General features: G+C 50.3%; 1 protein-coding gene across 3 annotated transcripts; it reads right to left on the reverse strand.

The window, feature by feature from the left end:
- Nucleotides 1–1,757: 1,757 nt before the first annotated feature.
- On the reverse strand, nt 1,758–18,548 carry GUCY2D (guanylate cyclase 2D, retinal). Of its 3 annotated transcripts, none has more exons than XM_016154734.2 (20): nt 18,449–18,548; nt 16,886–17,627; nt 16,495–16,799; nt 14,099–14,450; nt 13,653–13,737; nt 13,274–13,376; nt 12,777–12,878; nt 11,149–11,229; nt 9,598–9,804; nt 9,346–9,502; nt 8,647–8,796; nt 7,876–8,024; nt 7,190–7,353; nt 6,902–7,094; nt 6,468–6,642; nt 6,081–6,179; nt 5,843–5,937; nt 5,613–5,698; nt 5,317–5,426; nt 1,758–4,764 (listed from the first exon to the last, which is right to left on the reverse strand). In XM_016154734.2, exons 1-19 carry the CDS (start codon nt 18,494–18,496, stop codon nt 5,333–5,335), a joined length of 3,387 nt encoding a protein of 1,128 aa, XP_016010220.2. In that variant the 5' UTR covers nt 18,497–18,548; the 3' UTR covers nt 1,758–4,764; nt 5,317–5,332. The 3 variants fall into 3 exon arrangements, with proteins under 3 accessions (XP_016010220.2, XP_016010221.2, XP_016010219.2); XM_016154735.2 differs by lacking the exon at nt 18,449–18,548 and adding an exon at nt 17,808–18,030 and having other exon boundaries at nt 16,495–16,796; XM_016154733.2 differs by lacking the exon at nt 18,449–18,548 and adding an exon at nt 17,808–18,030.
- Nucleotides 18,549–20,465: the final 1,917 nt, after the last annotated feature.

Genomic DNA, 20,465 nt, shown 5'->3' on the forward strand with positions numbered 1-20,465 from the left:
CTCAGTTTCCCTGTGTGCAAAATGGTTGTATGAGGATTAGAGGATTAGAGGCGTGTGAGAATGTGCATTTCAAATGGCAGGATCAATGTTCCCTGTGAGCAGAATGGGGAAATGCTTGAACACCACGCCCTTCTCTGGGTCCAGAGCCAAAGACCTAGGCTCAGGGATGGGTGGTGAGGTGGAATGTCCCTGGTGGAGGTGACAAATGAATAGGCAAGTCTCTAGAGGTGACAAACAACCCCCGCCCTGCAGGAACCTAGGTTTCCCAGACATCATAGCATTCTCAATTTCTCTACTCCCTCCCCCCACACCCCTCAGAGAGCAGAGAGAATCACCCTTAAGCTCCCTGTCAGAGTCTAGTCACTTAACTCATAAAGATGTTGACAGATAGTGCCATGCTGAACTCAGAGAACAACCACACTCTCATTTGCATCATCTCCTCTGAGGCAGGACCTGATTCCTCCCCCTTCTAAATGCTGAGCACAAGAGCCCTGACAAGCCTACGAGACTGTGTGCATTTTCTCATCCCAGATCCTAAACTTTCCCTGAGTTAGGTTCCCCATAAATGGACTTTTCAGGAACAGTCATACCTGAGGGGAAGGGTCCAGGCTGACTCTCTGGGGAGTCGTATCTTGGAAACTATTGTCCTCTCTCTCATTCATTTTCTACTGTCTTCCTCCCTCCCAAGCCAGTCTAACCCCACTGCACTCCATAAAATTGTCTATCAGGACAATTTTGACTATTAACAATAAAAAACACAATTTAATCTTGCTTAATCAAAGAAAACAACTTGCTAGTCCATGGCACGACTTAGTCTCTGCCTATCAGTCTGTTCTGCTCCTTGTCTTTGTGGTGGCAAAACCATTCACTGTCCCATCTTCTCAGCAACCCCCAAGAAAAAAGACTTTTTCATTTGGCTTCCAGCAACATCTCTGCACTGAGTCTCTTTTGGCTGGCCCAGGTCACTTGCCTGTTCTTGAAGAATCCCTGCTGCCAGAGGGATGGAATGATTGTTCAGATCTGGAAGGGGAGGTTTGGGGTTAGTTCTACCCAGTTCCACAGCGACTAAGAATGGGGCAGGGATGGTTGCCCACTATTGAGCAGGATGGATTCTGGGAAGGCAGAACAACCAATGTCCATTATGAGCCATCATATCAGAAACATTGGGCTTAGAGCAGGAACAGCTGGGCTCAAAGAAAATGAATGACTAATGAACTGGTCACCCGTTGGTGGCTTTGGGATGATCTGTCCTGCTCTAATGCCCCTGTGGCTGGCTGACTCTTGAAGGGTCAGAGGTGGAATGTGGGTTGTTGGTGAGGTCCTAACCAGAGACCAATGGACCTTAACTCCTCTATTTGGGGACCCTGCTCCTTTAGTCTTGGCCTCTGGCTTCCATGGGTCATGGGTCATGGCCATAAAAATTTCTGTCCTTCTCTTCCTTTTTCTCTCCTGCCTACTCTTGAGGGATGAAGCCATACCACCCATTTCTAGAGCCTCAGAGTCCCTGGTGTTTTTTAGAAGCCTAAAAGGCCTGAGGCTTCCCTGCTTGGTCCCCACAGGTAGACCCCTGAGCAAGGGAGTTTCTAGGAGGGAGTTGGCACAAGCTCACCTCCCCCTGTATAGGTCATCTCTAAGATTCACCCCTATCTGAAGCCTTCCTTGGCAATGCCAGGTTTAAACACTCCAGGAATGGGGTGTTTGGACCTCCCAGGCCACAAGGAGCACACCCCATGAAACAGAAGCAAGTATGTATTTATATTTATTTCAGCCCCCATCCTCCCAGGACCTAACACCACAGCACATGGCCTGGTGTACATAGTGCACAGTCCAGAAGACCCTGTTGAACACAGCCTCACAATTCAGCATCACAGATCCCCCAAAAGGCAGAGCCTGGGGTCCACTACAGGTGGGATGGGGAGCAGGGTCCAGACTCTAAGGAGCAGCACAGAGAAAAGGTGCCATGTGAGCCCCGGGACACGATGTGGAGTCCTGGATATGGGATTGAAGCAGCAGGTGTGGGAGATGCCTGCTTTGGCCATCACTGGTCCCAGCTACAGAGCCATCCCAAAGGCCAGGACAGCCCCAACTGTGGACTCCTGGCACTGGCCAGCTGGCGGAGGTAGTATAAACACATCTGAAAGTGGGGAGTGCCTAGTGACCAAGCCAGGTGCTCTCTGGGCTGGGGGCTGCCCAAGTCCCAGGAACAATAGGGGGTAGTAGGTAGAGAGGACTCTAATCAGAGGTTAGCAGGGATCTAGGATATTGACTGAGCCCAGGAAAAATGGATCTACAGAAAAGGAGGAAATACAGAGAAAGGCAGGAAGAAACTGCCGGGCATAGAGAGGACCCTAAGGACAGAGAAAGAGACCAGTGGTAGAGAGATGGGGAGAGTGCAAGGGGGAGAGACAGGGAGAGAGAAAGGGGGAGCCTGAGGGACAAAGAAGAGACTGAGGCTTAGTTTTTCCCCTTCTCTTCTCTCACACACTCTGTGAGCTCTGGGGTGGGTGGTCTCTGAGATGTCCTATCTGGGGAGGAAGACAGGACTATCCTCTAGCAGGCTCCTTCCCCAGTCACGCCTGCTCATTTGAGACTGAGGCCAGGTAGCAAGGCTGAGCTAAGGGTGGGAAGGGACCTGCTCAGCCCTGCCCGCCCCACTTCTACCCCCAATTGGGTTTGGGCCCCAGCTCACCTTCATCCTCCTCTGGGCAGTGCCCTACTTCAGCCTGCTCATACTAACCCCATTGCACCCCAGGTCGACTCTTCCCAGAGACTGAATCACAGGCCATTAACTACCTCAGGCCCCTCACAGGCAGGAAGAAGGGAAGGAGAGGGAAGGGATGAAGTGGAAGGGAAGAGGCTGGGGAGTGAGAGCGACATCCACACTGTCAGGTTGAGCACCAGCAATGCAGAGTCCGCCCTCAATCCCTGGGACCTAAGTACAGAGAAAATCTGAAGAGAGTAGTTTAAAGATGTACATAATATAAAATATTGTGTGTACATCAGGGTTAAAAAAAAATCTTTAATTCATCATTTCCAAATTCAGTTAAAATGTTTTTTTAATTGCACTAAATTACTCACTATAGCAGCACCACCTTAAATAACCAGGACCTACAAGTGCTGAATTTTAGATTTCTCATACATTCTTTCTCTACCTTTAGGAAGAAGGGAAAACCACTAAGCTTGTGAATTTTACAAATCAGGTAAAGCAACTTCTAGGAGCACTTGCAAGCCTAATATCAGTTACTCCAGGAATCCTAAGTTCAAATGCCTGCAGGTGCTGTACAGGTACAGAGATGTTTAGAAAATTTGGTGTCTTGGAGTCCATGGGGAATGGTGAAGACGATGAGAAGTGAAGAGTGAGGCCCTGGAGAGGGAACAACCGCTCTTTTGCTCCTGCAGAAAGTCAGCAGTTGCGCCTGTGCGGTGCTTTTGATTTCAGAGAAGAGGGAAATTTGGTATACATTTTTAAAATATGGTATCCCTTGATTTTTAAATGTTAGCTCAAAATAAAATCACCCTATAGGCCAAAGAGAACAAGTCTCAGGGCAAGTTTCTGGCATAGTTTTTATGAAATCTTAGAGATTCTGAGATTTTAGGGATATAGGATCATTTAGTTCCATAATTCAAGAACTTTAATGGGCATATAAGCACTCTGAGGGAACTTGTTAAAGTGTAGATTCCGAGTTAATAGGTCTAGGCCTGAGATTCTGCATTTCTAACAAGCTTCCAGGTGATGTCCCACTGCCGCTGGCCCACCAACCACACATGGCATAGTGTGGATTTAGTTAATCATCATTCCACCTAAGAATTCCCTCTGACGGTTATATCCTTAGTTAAGGATGTCTCTGGTTTTACTTGTATACCTCCAGAGACTGGACGCTCATTACCTGTAGAAGCTGCCTGCATGGATACAGCTGCTGCTAACTTCTACCCCAGTCTGCAGCAATAGGGATGGACACCCAGTCAAACATGCCAAGGCTCAGGCTCTGGAACATCAGAGTTCCACCAAAGAAACTTCAGCTGGGGACTTACAAAGATGGGGGTTGACACTCGCTGCAAAGATCTAAGCTGAGAGGATATTCTGTCCAACGGCATGCTCAGCAGCACCCACTTAAACAGAGGATACTACTATTCTTTGGCTGTTCTGGTTAGTAAAGGTTTGGTGCAATTTGTTTACCTTCCTTTTGCCAAAGCCCTCGAAGCAAGCTTTTCTCTGCACTTGGGCAAGTTACGTGGTTATCACAGATGAAGTAGCCAGTTTATATCTGGTGGGGGATAAAGAAGGGATGGACACTTGAGGCTAAACCAAAGCCCTTGCATCCTCAGGCCACGTGACAACCCCTGTTCTGGTGGAACAGGAGGTCTCAACCTCTGGGAGTGTGTCCGATCCCAGATCTTCCTTCCTGGGGTCTTGAGAGGCCCTGGAAAGTGGAGAATTCCCACTTCAACATGATGGGCTCAGAGTCACTGGAGCTGAAGGTCACAAGCCCAGTGCCCCATATTCCAAGGCAAACCATTCTGAAGCCCAGCTGTCAGTGTCGGGTGTTGTGGAAATCACCTAGGCCACTGTTCGTTTCACCATAGAAAGGAACCCAAGCCCAGAGAGCACATGAAGCTTTCCCCAGATCACATGATTGGTTTGCAACCATCTCTTGTAAAGGCCTTGGATCTTTTGAAGCAGAACTGCACAGAATCCACTGGTATTAGCCAGATTATGGTCACCTATAGCAGCAACTTCCAGGAAGAGGACCTTCCGGAATAATCCTGAGGGAAAGAGAGAAAGTTTCTGTTCTAAAAGAACTCTAAAAAAATTTAAATAAATAGATGATAGATAGATAGATAGATAGATAGATAGATAGATAGATAGATAGATAGATAGAAAAGAAAAGAAAAGAACTCTAGGGGCAGCAGTCATCTTATCCTCTGATGAATGTTGCTCCCTAGACTTCTCTCTTGTGCAGTGCACTGCCTGAGGAGGGGGGGATAATGAAGTAGGTGTTAGAGGAGAGGTCAGAGAAGGTCATGGTTACAGGGGTTCCCCGGTCTGAATTCCTGGACCATTCCTGACCTATCAAACCAGAATCTGAGCTTCTGGTGCTTCCCAATCAGGGAAAATCTCTGGAACCAGCCTGGGCTCACTAAGTCTGAGAGAAACCAGGACACCTGGCTTGGGTGGGAAGTTCTGCAGGCAAGGCTAGCCCTTAGGCTGGGGAAGAGGCGCCTGTCCCCAAAGAAGCACCTCCCAGAAGTGTGTAGTCCCCAGAGTCTGAGGGGGAGATTGGCAGCTGGGCTTGTGATCTGAGAGCCAGACAGCACCTGTCCCAGTCGGGCCTCACTTCCCAGAGAACTGGCCGGGCCTCGCCTTCTCCAGTTTCCTGCGCCTTTCGGGAGGGATTTCCTGCAGGTCGATGCCATGATTGCTGGCCCTGTGGGGAAAGAGTGGTGGCCTCAGGGATCCGGAATCGGGGGTGGGAGGGTTGGGTCCAGTTTATTGCTACTTTGCAGCTAACAGCATCTGGCACAGGACAGAAGGCTGGGAGTAGGGCCCATCCGGCCTGTGCCCATCCCTCGTAACTCGCCCCACCCACCGATGCCCGTTGCCAGCTCCTCACCCCAGTTGCAAGTCAGGCGGCTTGGGGATGGGCTTGTCGAAGCCTCGTCTGCCCACCAGCCAGTACGTGTCCTCTGCGCCCTTGCCCTGAGAAGACATGAGGAAGGGGAAGACTTAAGTAGGCTGGAGTGAGGGAGAGTGGATCTGGAGGTCTAAGTGGAATTGGAGTCAGGAGTGGCAAGCTGTGACTCCCAGCCTAAGCCCAGGACACGGCGTGCCCTGCCTCCTCACCTTTAGCTCCGTGAGGCCTCGCACCTCAGTCTGGAAGCCCTCATTGAGAGCGTGGAGGATCCGTATGGTGCTCACGTTCACGTGGATGCGGTAAGCTGGGACAACAGGGGATGCATTAGCTTAGCACACTCACCTCTCACGCTCCCCTCCCCGCTGTTCCCCCCCACACACACACACACACCAGGCCCCGCGACGTTGCCTTACCTTCCCCAGCCCCTACCAACCCCATTGCACTCACGCAGCCCTGTGGATTCCATGCGCGAGGCTGTGTTGACCGTGTCCCCAAACAGGCAGTACCGCGGCATGGTGAGGCCCACTACACCCGCCACGCATGGGCCTGTGGAGATGCGTAGGGTTGACGGGAGGGCCAGGCTTGGGCTGAAGTTGGTGGCTGGTTAGCACCTAGGGCCTCGGGAGACTTTAGCACCTCATAATCTCCACCAACTTCCCAAAGAAACACTCTCAAGCATATCCTCTCAATTACAACGGTGTGCCTGGTATGCAAAGATGGCTTCAAGACAAGCCACCCTACCTCCCACTCCCCAAGTCTGCCTACTGTCTGGGAAATTTGGAGCTGGGGCCTGGGGTGGGAGCGGGACTCGAGAGACCAGAGCTGGAGAATTACCCGAATGCAGGCCAATACGGATGCGCACAGGCACCTCGGGCATGTGGCGCATGCGGAAGGAGCCCACTGCGCTGAGGATATCCAGTGCCATATTGGCGATTTCTGCTGCGTGTCGCTGCCCATTTCGCTGGGGCAGCCCAGAGGCCACCATATAGGCGTCCCCAATTGTCTCCACCTGAGGGAAGGGGTTGTACGAATTCAGCACTGAGCACACCTCTCCTCCAAGGTGATTGATTACTCCTTGTCAAAATGCCTAAACTGGGTTTAGTGAAGAGATTCTGGGGAACTCTCCAGCTGGAGGACTGAGCTGAGGACTGGCAAATGAGATAAGGAATCGGAGGGCGTGGACAGGGCTGATGGCCTGAGGGCTGAGCAGGAAGGGCTGGGCTGGAGGCTGGTGAACCTGAGGGAGGGCTTGTTTCCACACAGCCCACCTTGTAGACATCATGAGAGCCGATGATGGCATCGAAGAGTGTATAGAGGTCGTTAAGCAGGTCCACTACTTCGATGGGCTCACTCATGGCTGAGATTGTGGTAAAGCCCACTATGTCACTGAAGTACAATGTCACCTCCTCAAAATATTCAGGCTCCACAGGTGTCCCCATCTTTAGAGCCTCAGCCACAGACCTAGGGATGGCAGGTAGTGAGGTTATCTGGAGGTCACCCTAGTCTGGCTAGATTCCAGCTGCCCTTCCTACCCACCTCTCCCCATTGGCACTCACGGAGGGAGCATCTGTGTGAGCAGCTGGTCTGTTTTCTGCTTTTCCAGCTCTAGCTCCTCCGTGCGCTCTCTGATCAGGTCTTCCAGGTTACTGGAATACTGCTCTAGCATCCGCAGCATTGAGTCAATGATGTTGGTCTTCCGGCCCTTGTTGATGCTCTTGAACTAGTAGGAGGAGAAAGCTGATGGGACTCCTGAGGACCTAGGCTGCCATGCCCCTCTTGTGTTTGTATTATGCCCGTTTCTCTCCACAAACCATTCATCTTCAATTCATCCAGCCACATCACCCACTCTACCCCTCAGGTTCTGGACACTGTGTTTTCACACATTAGTAGCAGGCACACAGGAAATTGGGGCTCCAAAAAATCAGCTGTTCTTAGCTAGTAATAGACAACCCAGCCTTTGTACTCCCAGACCAAGGTCTTTCTGCCACACTAGGCCAGGCCCATACTTGGTTCTCAATAAATGTTGAGTTGAATTAAATATTTCTCTTGCCCAGAATTCCACTCTTGCTCCAAAGGCCTCCATAGCGCCTGTTCTAACTCTGCCCTCACTAAACTGCCAACTTGAGGCTACTTCTTAGCAAGTAACCTGGCAGTCAGAAATCCTGCCAACCTGCCTTCCTGCAGCCTCCCTAGGTTGCTGAGAAGTGGCCAGCCCAGCCCTTGCCCAATCCCAGCCCCTAACCAGGTCGAAGGTGCGGTCCATGGAAGGCCGAAGGTCCGGCTGTTCTGCCCAGCACTGTTTCATCAGCTGGATGCACTCCATGGGCGCCTGGTCCATGGAAACCAAAGGCCGACACAGTGGAGGAGGGCTCTGCACTTTCTGCACCACTTCTGGAGGCATGAGGGGACCATGAGAGGGAGTTTGCCAGAACAGAAGCCACCTCTGACTCTGGCCTGATTATTGAAGCCCAAGATGGGGGGACTGGAAGGGGGTCTTTTTAAATCAGAGCTTTGGTAGGCGAGAAAGTGTAGTGTGGAAGGGGTTGCTGGGAGACCCTGAATCCTGGGAGGCAGGGGTCAGTAACAGGTGACAGGCAGAGACTAACATTTATTACACATGAGAAAAGTGAGAATTAGGGTGATCAAGTAGTTTGTTGAATCCTATAGATAAGTACTATGGATTTGAACCATATCCAATTGTTCTATTCCTCCCTTCCCCTCACCCTGCTGCCTCCTTGAGGCTCCTAAGAACCAGAGAAGAGCCTGTTCCATCAGTTGGGGGAGCAGGTTGAAGTCCAAGACCAGAAGAAACCACTGAGGTCTGAGGCTCCTAAGAGCCTCCTCCTCCTATCCTGATGCTTGGCTTTCTACTGCCCTGACCCTTCAGATCCCATCTTTAAGGGAGGACCACATATTTAAGTCTCAGCCCTGGACTTTAGGGAAAAGAGGGAGACCGGGCCGGGCTCTGCCTAACAGCAGGCAAGCCCAAACGCCAGGCAAGGAGCGGCCGTACCCTCGGGAGTCAGCTCCAGCATGGCATAGGGGGCGCTGCGGCACACGACCTCCTGCATGATGATGCCCAGACTGAAGACGTCGCCGGCCAGCGTTCCCCGGCGCTCCAGGGCCGGGTCTCGAAGCAGTTCTGGGGCTGTCCATAGTTGGTCTGGGGTTGGGGAAGAGGGCGTGGGCACTCAGAGGGCCTTGGGGGCTCTGGGGACAAACTTTCACCCCTCACAAGAAAGCCCAGGCTCGCACCCTCTCACCAATCTCCCAGCCTGAGTGTGGCCCTGCTGCCTGCAGCTGTCTCCAGAGGAAAGTACCAGAAATCCAAAGGGGATCTCAGAAAAAGCCCAGCCTTCACAAACAGGCCCCGCCCTTTAGACAATGCGATGGCCAGAGAAGACTCCACCCCTTGGGCACAAGCCCCGCACTCAGGCGAAGCTCCGCCTAGAGCAGACCCAGTTGAAAGGGCAGGAGCTCCGCCTCTCAGGCACAAGTCCCGCTCACTAACGTGCCTTCACCTTCCCAGTCATACAGTGCACCCTCGTTTCAGAGGTCACAAGACCTTTTCAGTAGCAGAAGTCGTGTCCAGTGGTTGCAGGATAGAGAGAATGCGAGGTCAGAGGGAAGAAGGGAAGGAAGGAAGGGCCCTTGAAATAATAGAGATCCCGGGGGATGCTCGTCTGCGACAAAGACAGCGGAGGAATCATACCTTCTGCGCTGGGAGGCTCTGGTAACACCTTCTGGGCTTCCAGCAGTCGCCCGTGGCCATGGTCGGTGACTTTGAGCACGAACCTCCCGTCCACCACGCAGTTCCGCGACTTAAGTCGCCCATGGGCCACACCTCGATGATGCAGATATCTCATTCCCTGGAAGGGGTGAGGTACGAGGCAACCTCAGCCGGCGACTGCCCTGCCCTATCCACCCTGCATCCTACCTGCTCCACCCCCTACCCCACAAGCACCTTGATAAGATCCAGTAAGAGGGAGGACTTAAACATCCAGTCCAGCTTTATATCTCTCTGGGCGAGTAGGTCATGGAGGGAGCCCCTGGCACAGTGCTCTGAGACCACAGCCAGCATGCCTTCCCCGGGGGCCGCGGTGCTGTCTGCTCCTCCTGCCAGGAAGAGCCCCAGGTAGAGGGCCACGTTCTCGTGCCGGAGCTCTCTGAGCTGAAATGGGGAAGTTAACAGGCATTTTCTGCCCTGGGAGCAAGATGGGAAGGAGGCTATTATTCAGGTCTATTTTTGAGTATCCAGACTTTGAAGATGGGATGAAAATGGTGAATGGAAGGTCTATAGGGCAAGCAGTGGGGCTTTCTTCTACAGATAACTTCTCTCTCTGGAAGACAGCATCCTCAAAGGCCACTGCTCAGATACTGAGTATGGTTTAGTTTAAAGTAATGAATGAAAAGATACCCTTGCACTAGTCTTCAGGATCCAAGCAGGTCCTGATTTATTAACCACCAGACTTCGAATTGCCCTGGTCTTAAGGAAAAATACCTCATGTAGAAGAAAGCCCTAGCATCGCCACCCTCCCATTCTGATGTAACAGCTTTTGAGGGGAGAAACAGGGAGAAGTTGCACTGCTTCTAAAAAACAATGTCGTGTGCTGGTTACTTGGTCCAAGGCTGCTTCACTTATTACATCATTGCATCAGCTATGTCTGAGACTCCCACTCTCCCCAGGCTTGGGAAGTAGGCACCGAATAGTCAAGCTCTCGTCCTAGAGAGCCATCAACAAGGCCATGCCCATTCCACCGGACAGAGACCTTCACTATCTGGGCATGCTGGGAAAACAGGGGCTAGAAGGCGACTGGTGCCTTTTCTTGCTTTCCTTTAGTTCAAGAAGAGGCTTCTTTTCATTTTAAATGCCTGCTGGTACATGATGATTTAGTCTATTAACTCATCCAGGTAGTCACTTAAGTTATTCTGAAGCTATGACCAAGAGTTTCCATGGAGGCTTCAGAGAAGGAGGGCAGGCCAAGGCTGCATGGTGTTGGGGGTAAGGGTCGGAAGAACTAAAATGAGCCAGTTTATAGCCTCTTTGCCAACTTTTCACTTCATTCAGTATGCATCAATTAGGCCATTCTGCACGAATCGCCTGACAGAACTGGAAACCCATTTTTTCTTTTCTATCATTCACTCACCAAACATTCAATGGGTCTTTCTAATGTTCCAGACACTGTGCGGGGTACTGGAAATACAATGGACGGGGCAGGAGGACGGGGCAGGGGGAAGACCTCAGTCAGCTTACAGTCTAGTTAGGGAGGCAGATAAGAAATAATCAAGCACACAGATGAACATACAATTATAAATTATGACAGGTACATCAAAGGAAAGAACTAGTGTTATGAGAAAGCATAATAGGAAACCTGCTTTAGAGGGAAGGGGACACTTCACTGAGTCCTTTTGATTTCTCCCATGTTGGTACCTACCTCTGTACCCAGCTGCAAAGAGAAGGCAAGGAGGGAGAAATGATGGCCACCCCACACCCCATCACTGGCTCAACTCTCACCTTGGAAAAGGCTGTCTTGGTTGCTGGGCGGATGGCTATGTGCTGATCCCCTGGGAATTTCTTCAGCCAAACCCAGTCTCCCTAAAGCAGAGATGGGAGTAGTGAACTCAGTTTCTTAATACACCATGATGCAAAGAGCCCTAGAGGCCCCATTTCCACTGGCCCACTGCCCTAGAACACATCTTCCATGTGACAGAGGGCATCAGGAGCCAGGGGTTTGATGTCTGTCAGTCCACTTCACAGCTAGCTGGGTGAGAGTGTACTCCTGGGTAAGAGATACAGAAAGCCCGAATGGCTATCCTCCCACCCAAGATGTGCTCACCAACAGTTAAGCAAGACATGACCACCACAAATGCCATCATCGTCGTCTGTTGCAAAGAGAGAACGCTATGCTGGGAGTCAGCAGTTTGAGTACATCAGGCTTTATTACAGACTAACTGAAGTATAGGCAGCTCCCCTCCAGGCTCTGAGCCTCATTGTTCTCAGCTGTTGGCAGGGTCGGTTCATGGGCATGCAATCTGTGCAGTCACACAGGGCACCAAAGGCTCAGAGAGACCTGAGTTTGGTTCAAAGATCCAAACAAGGGAAACTTCATTTTTATTTTGTCTTAGACCTTGTAGCTGGCCTTGTTTGTTGATAAGGGATTTGGATGAGAAAAGAATTTTGGGGGTTTGATCCTGACCCCTAAAAAGCATTTGGAAATAAATGTGAAGAATTTTTTTTGTCACAAAAGCTGAGAGCTATGTTTAGTAAACAGAGCCAGAGACAGGGGATATTAACACTCTTCAAGGCACAGGGTAGTCACATACAGGGAAAAACAATCTGCCCCAAATGACAATAGTGCTCCTCTGAGAAATGGCTGTGCTGGCCGCTAGGTGACATACTAGGAGTCTCTGCATTTTCGCTGTGACCTGACACACAGGAGCTCTAAATCTTCCCTCCCCTCTTGATTAGCAAAGCTCTCTCTCAGCTCTCCCTGAATTTGTTCTCATTATCTCCCCTCTATCCCACCACATTCAGATTTGCTAACCCCCTAGTTAAAGTCCTCATGCCCTTTTATGACTTTCTTTTTCCCCTCTAAGGTTTGTTCTCCCTGAATCTGGTTGGAATTGGGTGGAACTGCTGGGTGGGGCCAAGATGTGGGTCTGGCTTGAGTGCGGGGTAGCCCCTCCTTGAAACTCCCCATGCTGAACAAATCATGTCCTGGAAATATCCTTTTTGTGACCAGGAGGCCACATCCCAGATGCTCCTCTGTCCCAACCTTTCTAGGGAGGCCTATGCCCTTCAGTAATCTGAAGGCTTATCACTGAGAGGGCAGGGCCAGGGGCTCCCAACATGGTGGGGGATGGTCTCAGTGGCCACACCAGGATGCATGCCTCTCCCAGTAGGCTCCCCACCAGTCAGACCTCCAGCCTCTGGGCCAATGTGATCAGCCTTTGAGGAGCCCTCACCTGGATAATGGCTAAGGGAAAACCTTGGGGCAGGAAGGATTACCAGATGTTCCTCATTGAGAAATCCATGACCTCTCCCTAGATCCTGTTCTGGGCTCCTATCCCCATCTCCTGGAGCCTGCAGGATATGCCACGACTCCAGGAATAGAGCTCAGTCTAGTTAGGGGTCAAGCTCACCTCATAGAGGCCAATGGTGGAGCTCTCCGGGACCTGGCTGGGGACGCTGCGAATGTCTGACACACTGCGAGCAGTCAGACTCGACCGACTACCCTGGGCCACCTGGAGGGTAGAGGTCAACGCAAGGGGTCAAAATATACTCAAGAGTCCTATGTGGTCAGGCAGAGTTCTGGGGATTAAAGAGGGAAGGGGAAGAAATTTTAATTAAAGAAAGTGATAATGACATTACTTCGCAAATGCACAGCACTTTGCATTTTACAAAACATTCGTTTTCTTGTTGGAGCTTCACACTGCCCCAGGAAAGCAGTCGGGACAGGGACTGTTAACCTCATTGCCCACGTGATGGTGCTGATCTCCAGAACTCAGACCTGGGACAGGGTTAGGGCAGAAATAAGACCCCCTTCCCAGGTGAGTCTGGAGTGAGGGCTGGTCCAGGCAGAGGACCAGATAGATATACGGGGGAGGACAGCTGGATCCTGGCTCCCTGCCTCCCCTACCTTTCGAGAGCTGCCCCCTTGCGGGTGGAGGAAGGTGATGTCGTCCAAAGTCAGGATGATCTTGTTGGGGCCGGAAACCATTTGAATGTGAAGTAGCCGGTGCCTGGTAGAGGAAGGAGGTTGTCTCTGCAAAGGGGACTGAGGTCCAGGAGAGGAGGCCAGCAGTGGATAATGTTGGCTCAGAGGAGGGCAGCCATCCCCAAACCAGACATCCCCATGGGGACTCTGCCTGCCCTCCTGGACCCCTTCCCTTCCCACCTTCCAAAGAAATCTCACTTCTATGTTGAGTAGACCCAGCCTGCTGTCTTTGCTCCACGGTTGCATTTCTGGCAGGTAGAGAGCCAAGTTCATTTCCTACTTACCTCAAATCCCTACTCACCTCACATAATGGGCCAGGAAGGCCCCTGTCAGCCCCATCCCAACCACAAGGAGGAAGCCGATAAAGACAAGGCCAGGCTCCACTCCTGGAGGGGCAGTGAGAAAAAGGAAGCTAAGGATAGACCGTGGAGGAGAGGAGGCACCCTCCCTAGGGAGATATGCAGTCATGTCAATTCCTGGAATCTCCAGGAAAGGGAATGGGAGCTGAGAAATGGAACTAGAGAAAGGTCATGGGTTTTGCAAAGGGGAGCATCTGGGAATGCTAGCAAAGTTTTAAGAGAGCTTTGGGGGCTCAGCAAGAGAGGGATCCTGCACAAGTCTTGGGTCTGAGGAGGACCTGAAAGGGCCTCAAAGGAGAGTTATAGGAAGAGAGTTCACCCTCTTTCACCACTTTGTGGAGGGGCCATGGTGACTGTTCCAGTGGGGGATGGGGTGTTTTGGCCTTACCTCCATTGCAGATGATGTTTGGGTCAAACCAGCAAGAGGGGTCAGGCCCAGGTCCCCGTCCCCCTCTGGGGAAATGCACCGGGTTCCCAGCAGAGCGGAAGGAGCCCCGGGTGGGGTCGAGCACGTATGTAGCAAATAGCCGGTCCCCCGCCTCATCTGTGTCCAGCACCACAAATGGGGCCTCTTCAGCTCCTCCCAGGACGCCACAAAAGCCTGAGACCTGGGCATTCTGGACGTGGTGGGCCACGGCTGCTCCGGACACCCAGCTGCCACCTACAGCTGCCCGAGCTCGTGCCACACCACCGGCCAACAAGAAGACCGCATCATAGATGGTGCCAAAGAGTGGGGATACCTGCGGAAGGAGAGAAGAGAGCCCAGGGTTTGAGGTCACAGCCCATAAATAGACAGAGATTTACCGGCCTTCCTATTCTTTTACTGGGCTCTTCAAGCCCTTCAAGCCCTAGGATATTGACTGATCACAGCACCAGGTCCCCTGTATTCCTCCCCATTGGCTCTCTCTTCCTCTCTCCCATAGGCTATCCTACCCCTTTCTCCACTGGCCTTCCCTCTTTTTAGGATTCTTAGGCTCTTCTTCCCATTGGTTAATTCTAACTCTTTATTACCTGCAGATCCTCTCTTCTCTTTCCTGTTGGTTACCACTGAGTTACATTTTTAATATTACCTACCATTCACCTAAAAAACCTTCTTTCCCATCTTTTGGTTAGCTTCTATTTTCTCTTTTTTCTTCTTGTTGTTCCCCAAAGCCTCATTGAGCCTATTAGTCCCAGTTCCCATCTCTCACAGTGCCAGGCACTATGTAAAGCACTAAGGATATATCAGTATAAAGACAGAGTCCTTGTTTGGGAGAATCTTTCATCTAATGGGAGAAACAGACAGGGATATTAAGGCAATGCAATGTGTAAGAGTGGAGGTAACTGAGGGAGCTACAGATACAGGAAAGAGGGACCCAACCCAGGCTGGGGGAAAAGGAGACTTCCAGAAGAAGGGACCACTCCTCAAGGGATGAGTCAGAATTATCTGGGGGAGAGTTGGCTCAAGAGAGAGGGAACAGTATGCCTGCATCTATCTAGGGAAAGAGAAGCCGCTGGGATCCTTTGAACAGAGGTGTGACACAATCAGATTTCTGAAGTTCGATCTGATTGTTGGGTGAAGAAAGGCCGAGGGCAGGTACATGTTGGAACAGGGACCATTTGGGAAATTCTGTTTTGAGATTTGGGCCAGGATGCTGTGGCCTGAATGAGGGCAGTGACAGTGAGAATGGAGAAAGCAGGTGGATCCCAATGACTTTTAGGAAGTTAAAGTGACAGGACTTGATGTCTGCATGTGGGGCAGGAGGGAGGGTTAGTGGATGTGGGGTAGGAGGGAGGGTTAGAGGAATCAAGGGTGACTCCAGGTCTCACTCGGACACAGAGGTGGAGAAAGGCTGTGCTGCTTACTGAAGAGTTTTTTTTTCACCACTTTCTCCACTCTCTTTCTCCACCTTCCATCCCACCACTGTTCCTAACTCTTGCTTTCCTCCTCTTGTTGACTATTCCTATCCTTTCTCCCCATTGGCTACCCCAGATCCTCTTGGAGGAGACCAGGGGCATTGGTGGGGAATATTTTACCTCCCCACAACTCAAAGCCCTCTCTCATGTACAACCCTTTGAGTAGGGCCTTTGTAGTCATTAGTTTACTGCCCACTGACATCTAAATTCCCTTCTAAGTGGTTTGTAGCCTCTCTTTTATGAATAGGGAGGAGCTAGATAGTCTGAACCGGGATTCTGGGTTCTTAGGAAATCCTGAATATTAGCTTACTGTTGGGAATAAGCTATGAATCTAAATGATTATGGAAGCTCCTGGCTCCACCTAGGGACCGTTCTCATCTAAAAGTTAAGACCACTAGATGAAGCCCCAGAGGGAACACCTCTGAACTGGGCATGGAGATTTGTTCTGCATGCCCCCTCCTTCCTACTCTCTTAAGAACATGAGTTGTTTATTATAGACTGTATGTTGTGGTGATGCTGGAAGGGAATTTCTTTGAAGTAAACTGCAAAAGATGTTGTTGCATAGAATTGATTAGAATTTGCTCCCTGGAGCTGGATGTGAGAGGTCTCATTGTAGTCTCTTTGGAAGCAATCCCAAGACACTAAGATGCCCCAAGCAAGACCAGAAAATCTACATTACCCAGGAAACTCCAAAACAGGTAATGCTGCTAGTTATTCTCTCCTTATTGGCATCCTCCTACTCTCTCCCATTGACCCCATCCTCCTCTCATTCCATTGACTTTATCAGCTTCTCTTCCCATTGCCTCCAGTCTCTTCTCTCCTTTTTGGCTATCCTCTGCTTTCTTCCCCTGCTTTCCTCCTCTCTTCTCTCCTCCCTAGTCCCTCTACCTGTTGCAGATTAAGGTCAGGGGGCAGCTCCTGATGCTCTTGGGCCCTGCGCAGGCTGTCCAGCACACTGCCCCCAGGGGGACAGTGGCGCGTAAGGGTGAGCACCGCATCGTGGGCCCTGCGAAGCTGTGAGCTGTTGGCTAGCACGGCCAAGGTCTCCGGGCCTGGGGACAAGGCGTAGTGAAGCGTGTCAAAGGGCAGGAAGACCAGGGAGCCGTCGACCAGGCCCAGCTCCTCTGCAGCCTCCAGCAGGCAGCGCTGCTCCTCGCCGCCCAGAAGCACCGAATGCATCACCATGATCACTGCTGCGGACGGACACAGAGACTCCGCTTGCTGCTCTGCCCTCTGCCGGCCGGATCTCCGACCTCCCCGTCCCCTTCCTGGAGCCTACCTCGGACTTTGGGCCCATCTTGGACCCTTCTCAGGGCCTCCCGAGCTCCAGACAAGTCCGAGGGCTCCATGGCGGTCACCAGGGCAACGGGCAGCCCCCGGGCCCTGAGTGCAGTGGCTAGGGAGCGTCCAGCTTCCACCCACAGGTCCTGGGGGGAGGTGATCAGGGCCACACGCGCCCAGCGGAAGCCGCGAAGGAGGGCGTAGAGGGCATCCGCCGCGGGCGTCACTGCGGGGGCGGTGGTGCCCGCCGCTCGTGTCCCCGGGCAGCCCCAGGGCACCAGCGCAACCCCCGCCTCTTGGGCTAGTAGTTCAGCCGGCCGACAGGCTGCAGGGTTCACCGGACCCACGAGACCAGAGACATGGGCCAGAGCAGACGACACTGCCCCCAGCGAGCCAGGGGTCCGGCACGGCTCCGGCAGGAGTGCGACCTCGAAGCGGGGGCCGCCTTTCAGGGCTGGGTCTTGGTTCAGGCGGGAGGCGGCCAGGCGGGCAGCCAGGTCTGGGCGGGCACGAGCGAAGATGGGGTCGCAGGCCCAGGGTCCTAGCACCCCCACTGTGAATACAGCAGAGAGGGCAGAGGGCGGCAGGAGCAGCAGCAGCAGCAGTAGCCGAAGCCTAGGCCGGGGCCAGGGCAACGCCTGGAGGAGGCGGGGCGGGAATGGAGCCCACCGCTCCCGGGCGCAGAGCCGGGGGTTCCGAAAGCCATCCGCAAGGAAGATGCAGACGGTCATCGCCAGCGTCTGTGAGCATAAACGCAGCAGGGAGAGTGGATGAACCGACCCTTCCGCCTCGCTCAGCAATCTCTGCAAGCCCCAGTTTCTCAAAACCCAGTTAACCCATGGAGTAACTCCACTTATACAGCCCCCTCCTCAGGCTTGGAAGACTAGATGGGGGGTCAGGGGCATGACCTGGAAGCCTACCGCATCCCCGTCTTTGTCCTGCTTCCTGTTACTCCCTTTTCTGTCCATCCCCTCTCGTCAGAGCCGTTGCGGGTGAGTGGGTACACGTCCACGCCCTCCTTAGACGCATTTCAGGCAGAAGGGACCCGAATCCATGCAGAGGGGCATTTGCCACTCACCAAAAAGTCCGTGGCTCGGGCCCAAGGCCAGGGTGAGGGGTCACACGCCCTCCCACAGGTCTCTTTTGCAGTCAGGCCCAGGGTGGGGGGGTGGTGTGTGGGAACAGCTGGCGGGAGCCCTTAATCTCCCCAAGCTGATTAGGGCCCCATAATCAGTCAGGGAGGGGCTGGTGGAGGATGGGATGCCCTGGAGTGGCAGTGAACCGAATTCTTTTCCTCCCTTGCCTGCCAACCCATCCCCACCCCTACCATCCACAACCTCCAACAGAAAAGCAGCTGCAGGTTCCCCTTTCAGGCTGCTACAACACTACCCTGGTCAGTATGTAAAACCCATGGACACCTGAGGGTGGTCAGTCCTGGAGTGGGAATTCTTTCAGTCCCATTCCCTTCAATCTTCTGTTGCCAATTTTGCCAGCCAAGTCCAAGCCCTGTCTCTTGACAAGCAAAGTCTATACCCCAGAGACCAAACTCAAACCATTCTACCTGTCCATCTCCTGTCTGCACTTGATCCTCTGACCCCCACTTCTTCATGCCTAGAAAACCACTGGTTAGGCCTTGGGAAGGCAGAACCCCAGGAAGTAACAAAGAGCTCTGGCCTTGGGCAGACCTGGGTATAAAATCTTTGTCCCTGGCTTTGTGACCTTGGGAAAATTGCTTAAACTCCTGGATGTTTATGTGTAAGTTATTTGTAACAATGAAATATAATTGCCTGGATGACAAAAATGAAAGACAATTTTAAAGAAGAATATGATGGGCTACTTGTGCTATCATATATCAAACTTTATCCCAAAGCTATAATAAATACTAAGATACTATAGTATTGGTGCAGAGATAAACAAATAGACCAATGGAACAGAAGAAGAGGGCACTGAAACAAACCTAGCAAATTTGATGTATGGAGAACTGACCATTTCTCACCAGTGGGGCAAGAATGAGCTATTCCACAAATGGAACTAATTAGTTAGCCATGTGGGAGGGGGAGAAAGGAGATAGGATTAGATCCCCATCTCACACGATACAAAATCAATTCCAGGTTAAAGACATATAAAAACACAGCTCAAAAACTTTTAAGTGATTCACTTTTTAACCATTGTGGCAAAAATTGGATCAGGCAAGAATCATCGATAGATGCTGAAGCTGGGGAGAAATTTTGCTGAGGAGTAGATTATTTTCATGTTTTAAAGTGTCTCCCTACAGATTGCTTATGAGTTGGTAAGAGGGGGGAAAAAAGCATTGGAAAAATTGGACAACACTTTGACTAAATAATCAGAATTAACCACTGAGGGCAGATAGATATAGTGTGCCTCCAGATATGATACTCTACTACATCTTTATAATACTGCATAGGTGCAATACTGCACCATACTGCATCTATGCAGTGTTCCAGCCAAGAATACATTTCATCAATCTAATCATGAGGAAACATCAGATAAACACAAAATGAAGGAAATTCTACTAAAACAGGGACTGTTTTCTTCAAAAATGTAAATATCATAAAAGACAAATCAAGGTTGAGGAATTCAGATTAGAAGACACCAAAAAGACATGACAACTAAATGTAATACATACTCCTAGTTTGGATCCTGCACTATAGGGTTTAAAAAACTTCTATAACAATATAGGGTTTATAAGGTTATAAATATGCTATGAAGAACATCAACATCAAATCCGTCAACAGACAAAATAGGGATCTAAATGAGAGATTTGATAAAAGTGTTTCATCAATGTAAATTTATGAAGTTGATTACTGTAATTAGAGAATATCTTATTTATAGGAAATATACACTAAAGTGTTTAGCTGTAAAGCACGATAATGTATGTAACTTACCTTCAAATAGTTCAGAAAAAATATGTATATATTATATATATTACATATGATATATATAATACATATCGAATGATAAAAAAATGGGTTAAATGCTAACACTAGGTCAGTCTGGGTAAAGTGTATATGGGTGTTCTTTTTACTATTTTTATTTTTGCAATCTTTTGTAAGTTTGAAATTATTTCCAAATTACAAGTTAATTTAAAAACTTTTAGATAATAAAAGAGAATGTCTATATCAATTCAGGGTAGGAAATGATTTTTAAAACAAGACACATAAAATACAAATCATAAAGGAAAATACTGATAAATTTGGAAACATTAAAATGAAATTTTCTGGTCAAAAAAGCATACCATAAAGAGAAAATATATGCCAAAGACAAGAAGATATTTGTAAAATATTAACAAATGGTTAGTATTCAAGATATGAAAAAGATAATCCAGTAGATAAATGAGCAAAGGATATGCATATGCCAGTCAAAAAAGTCTAAAGAAAAATGTCCAACCTTACTAATAATCAAGGAAATGCAAAATAAAACTATGAAATACTATTAACATCCATCAGATGGCAAAAATAAAGTGACAATACCAAATGTTGGTGATAGGAGAAAACACAAACCCTACACACTGGTGAAGACAGCGTCAATTGGTAGGCTATTTAGTAAAGCTCAGTAGA

Source organism: Rousettus aegyptiacus, unplaced genomic scaffold (assembly GCF_014176215.1).
Source record: "Rousettus aegyptiacus isolate mRouAeg1 unplaced genomic scaffold, mRouAeg1.p scaffold_m13_p_6, whole genome shotgun sequence".
Lineage (NCBI taxonomy): Eukaryota > Metazoa > Chordata > Mammalia > Chiroptera > Pteropodidae > Rousettus > Rousettus aegyptiacus.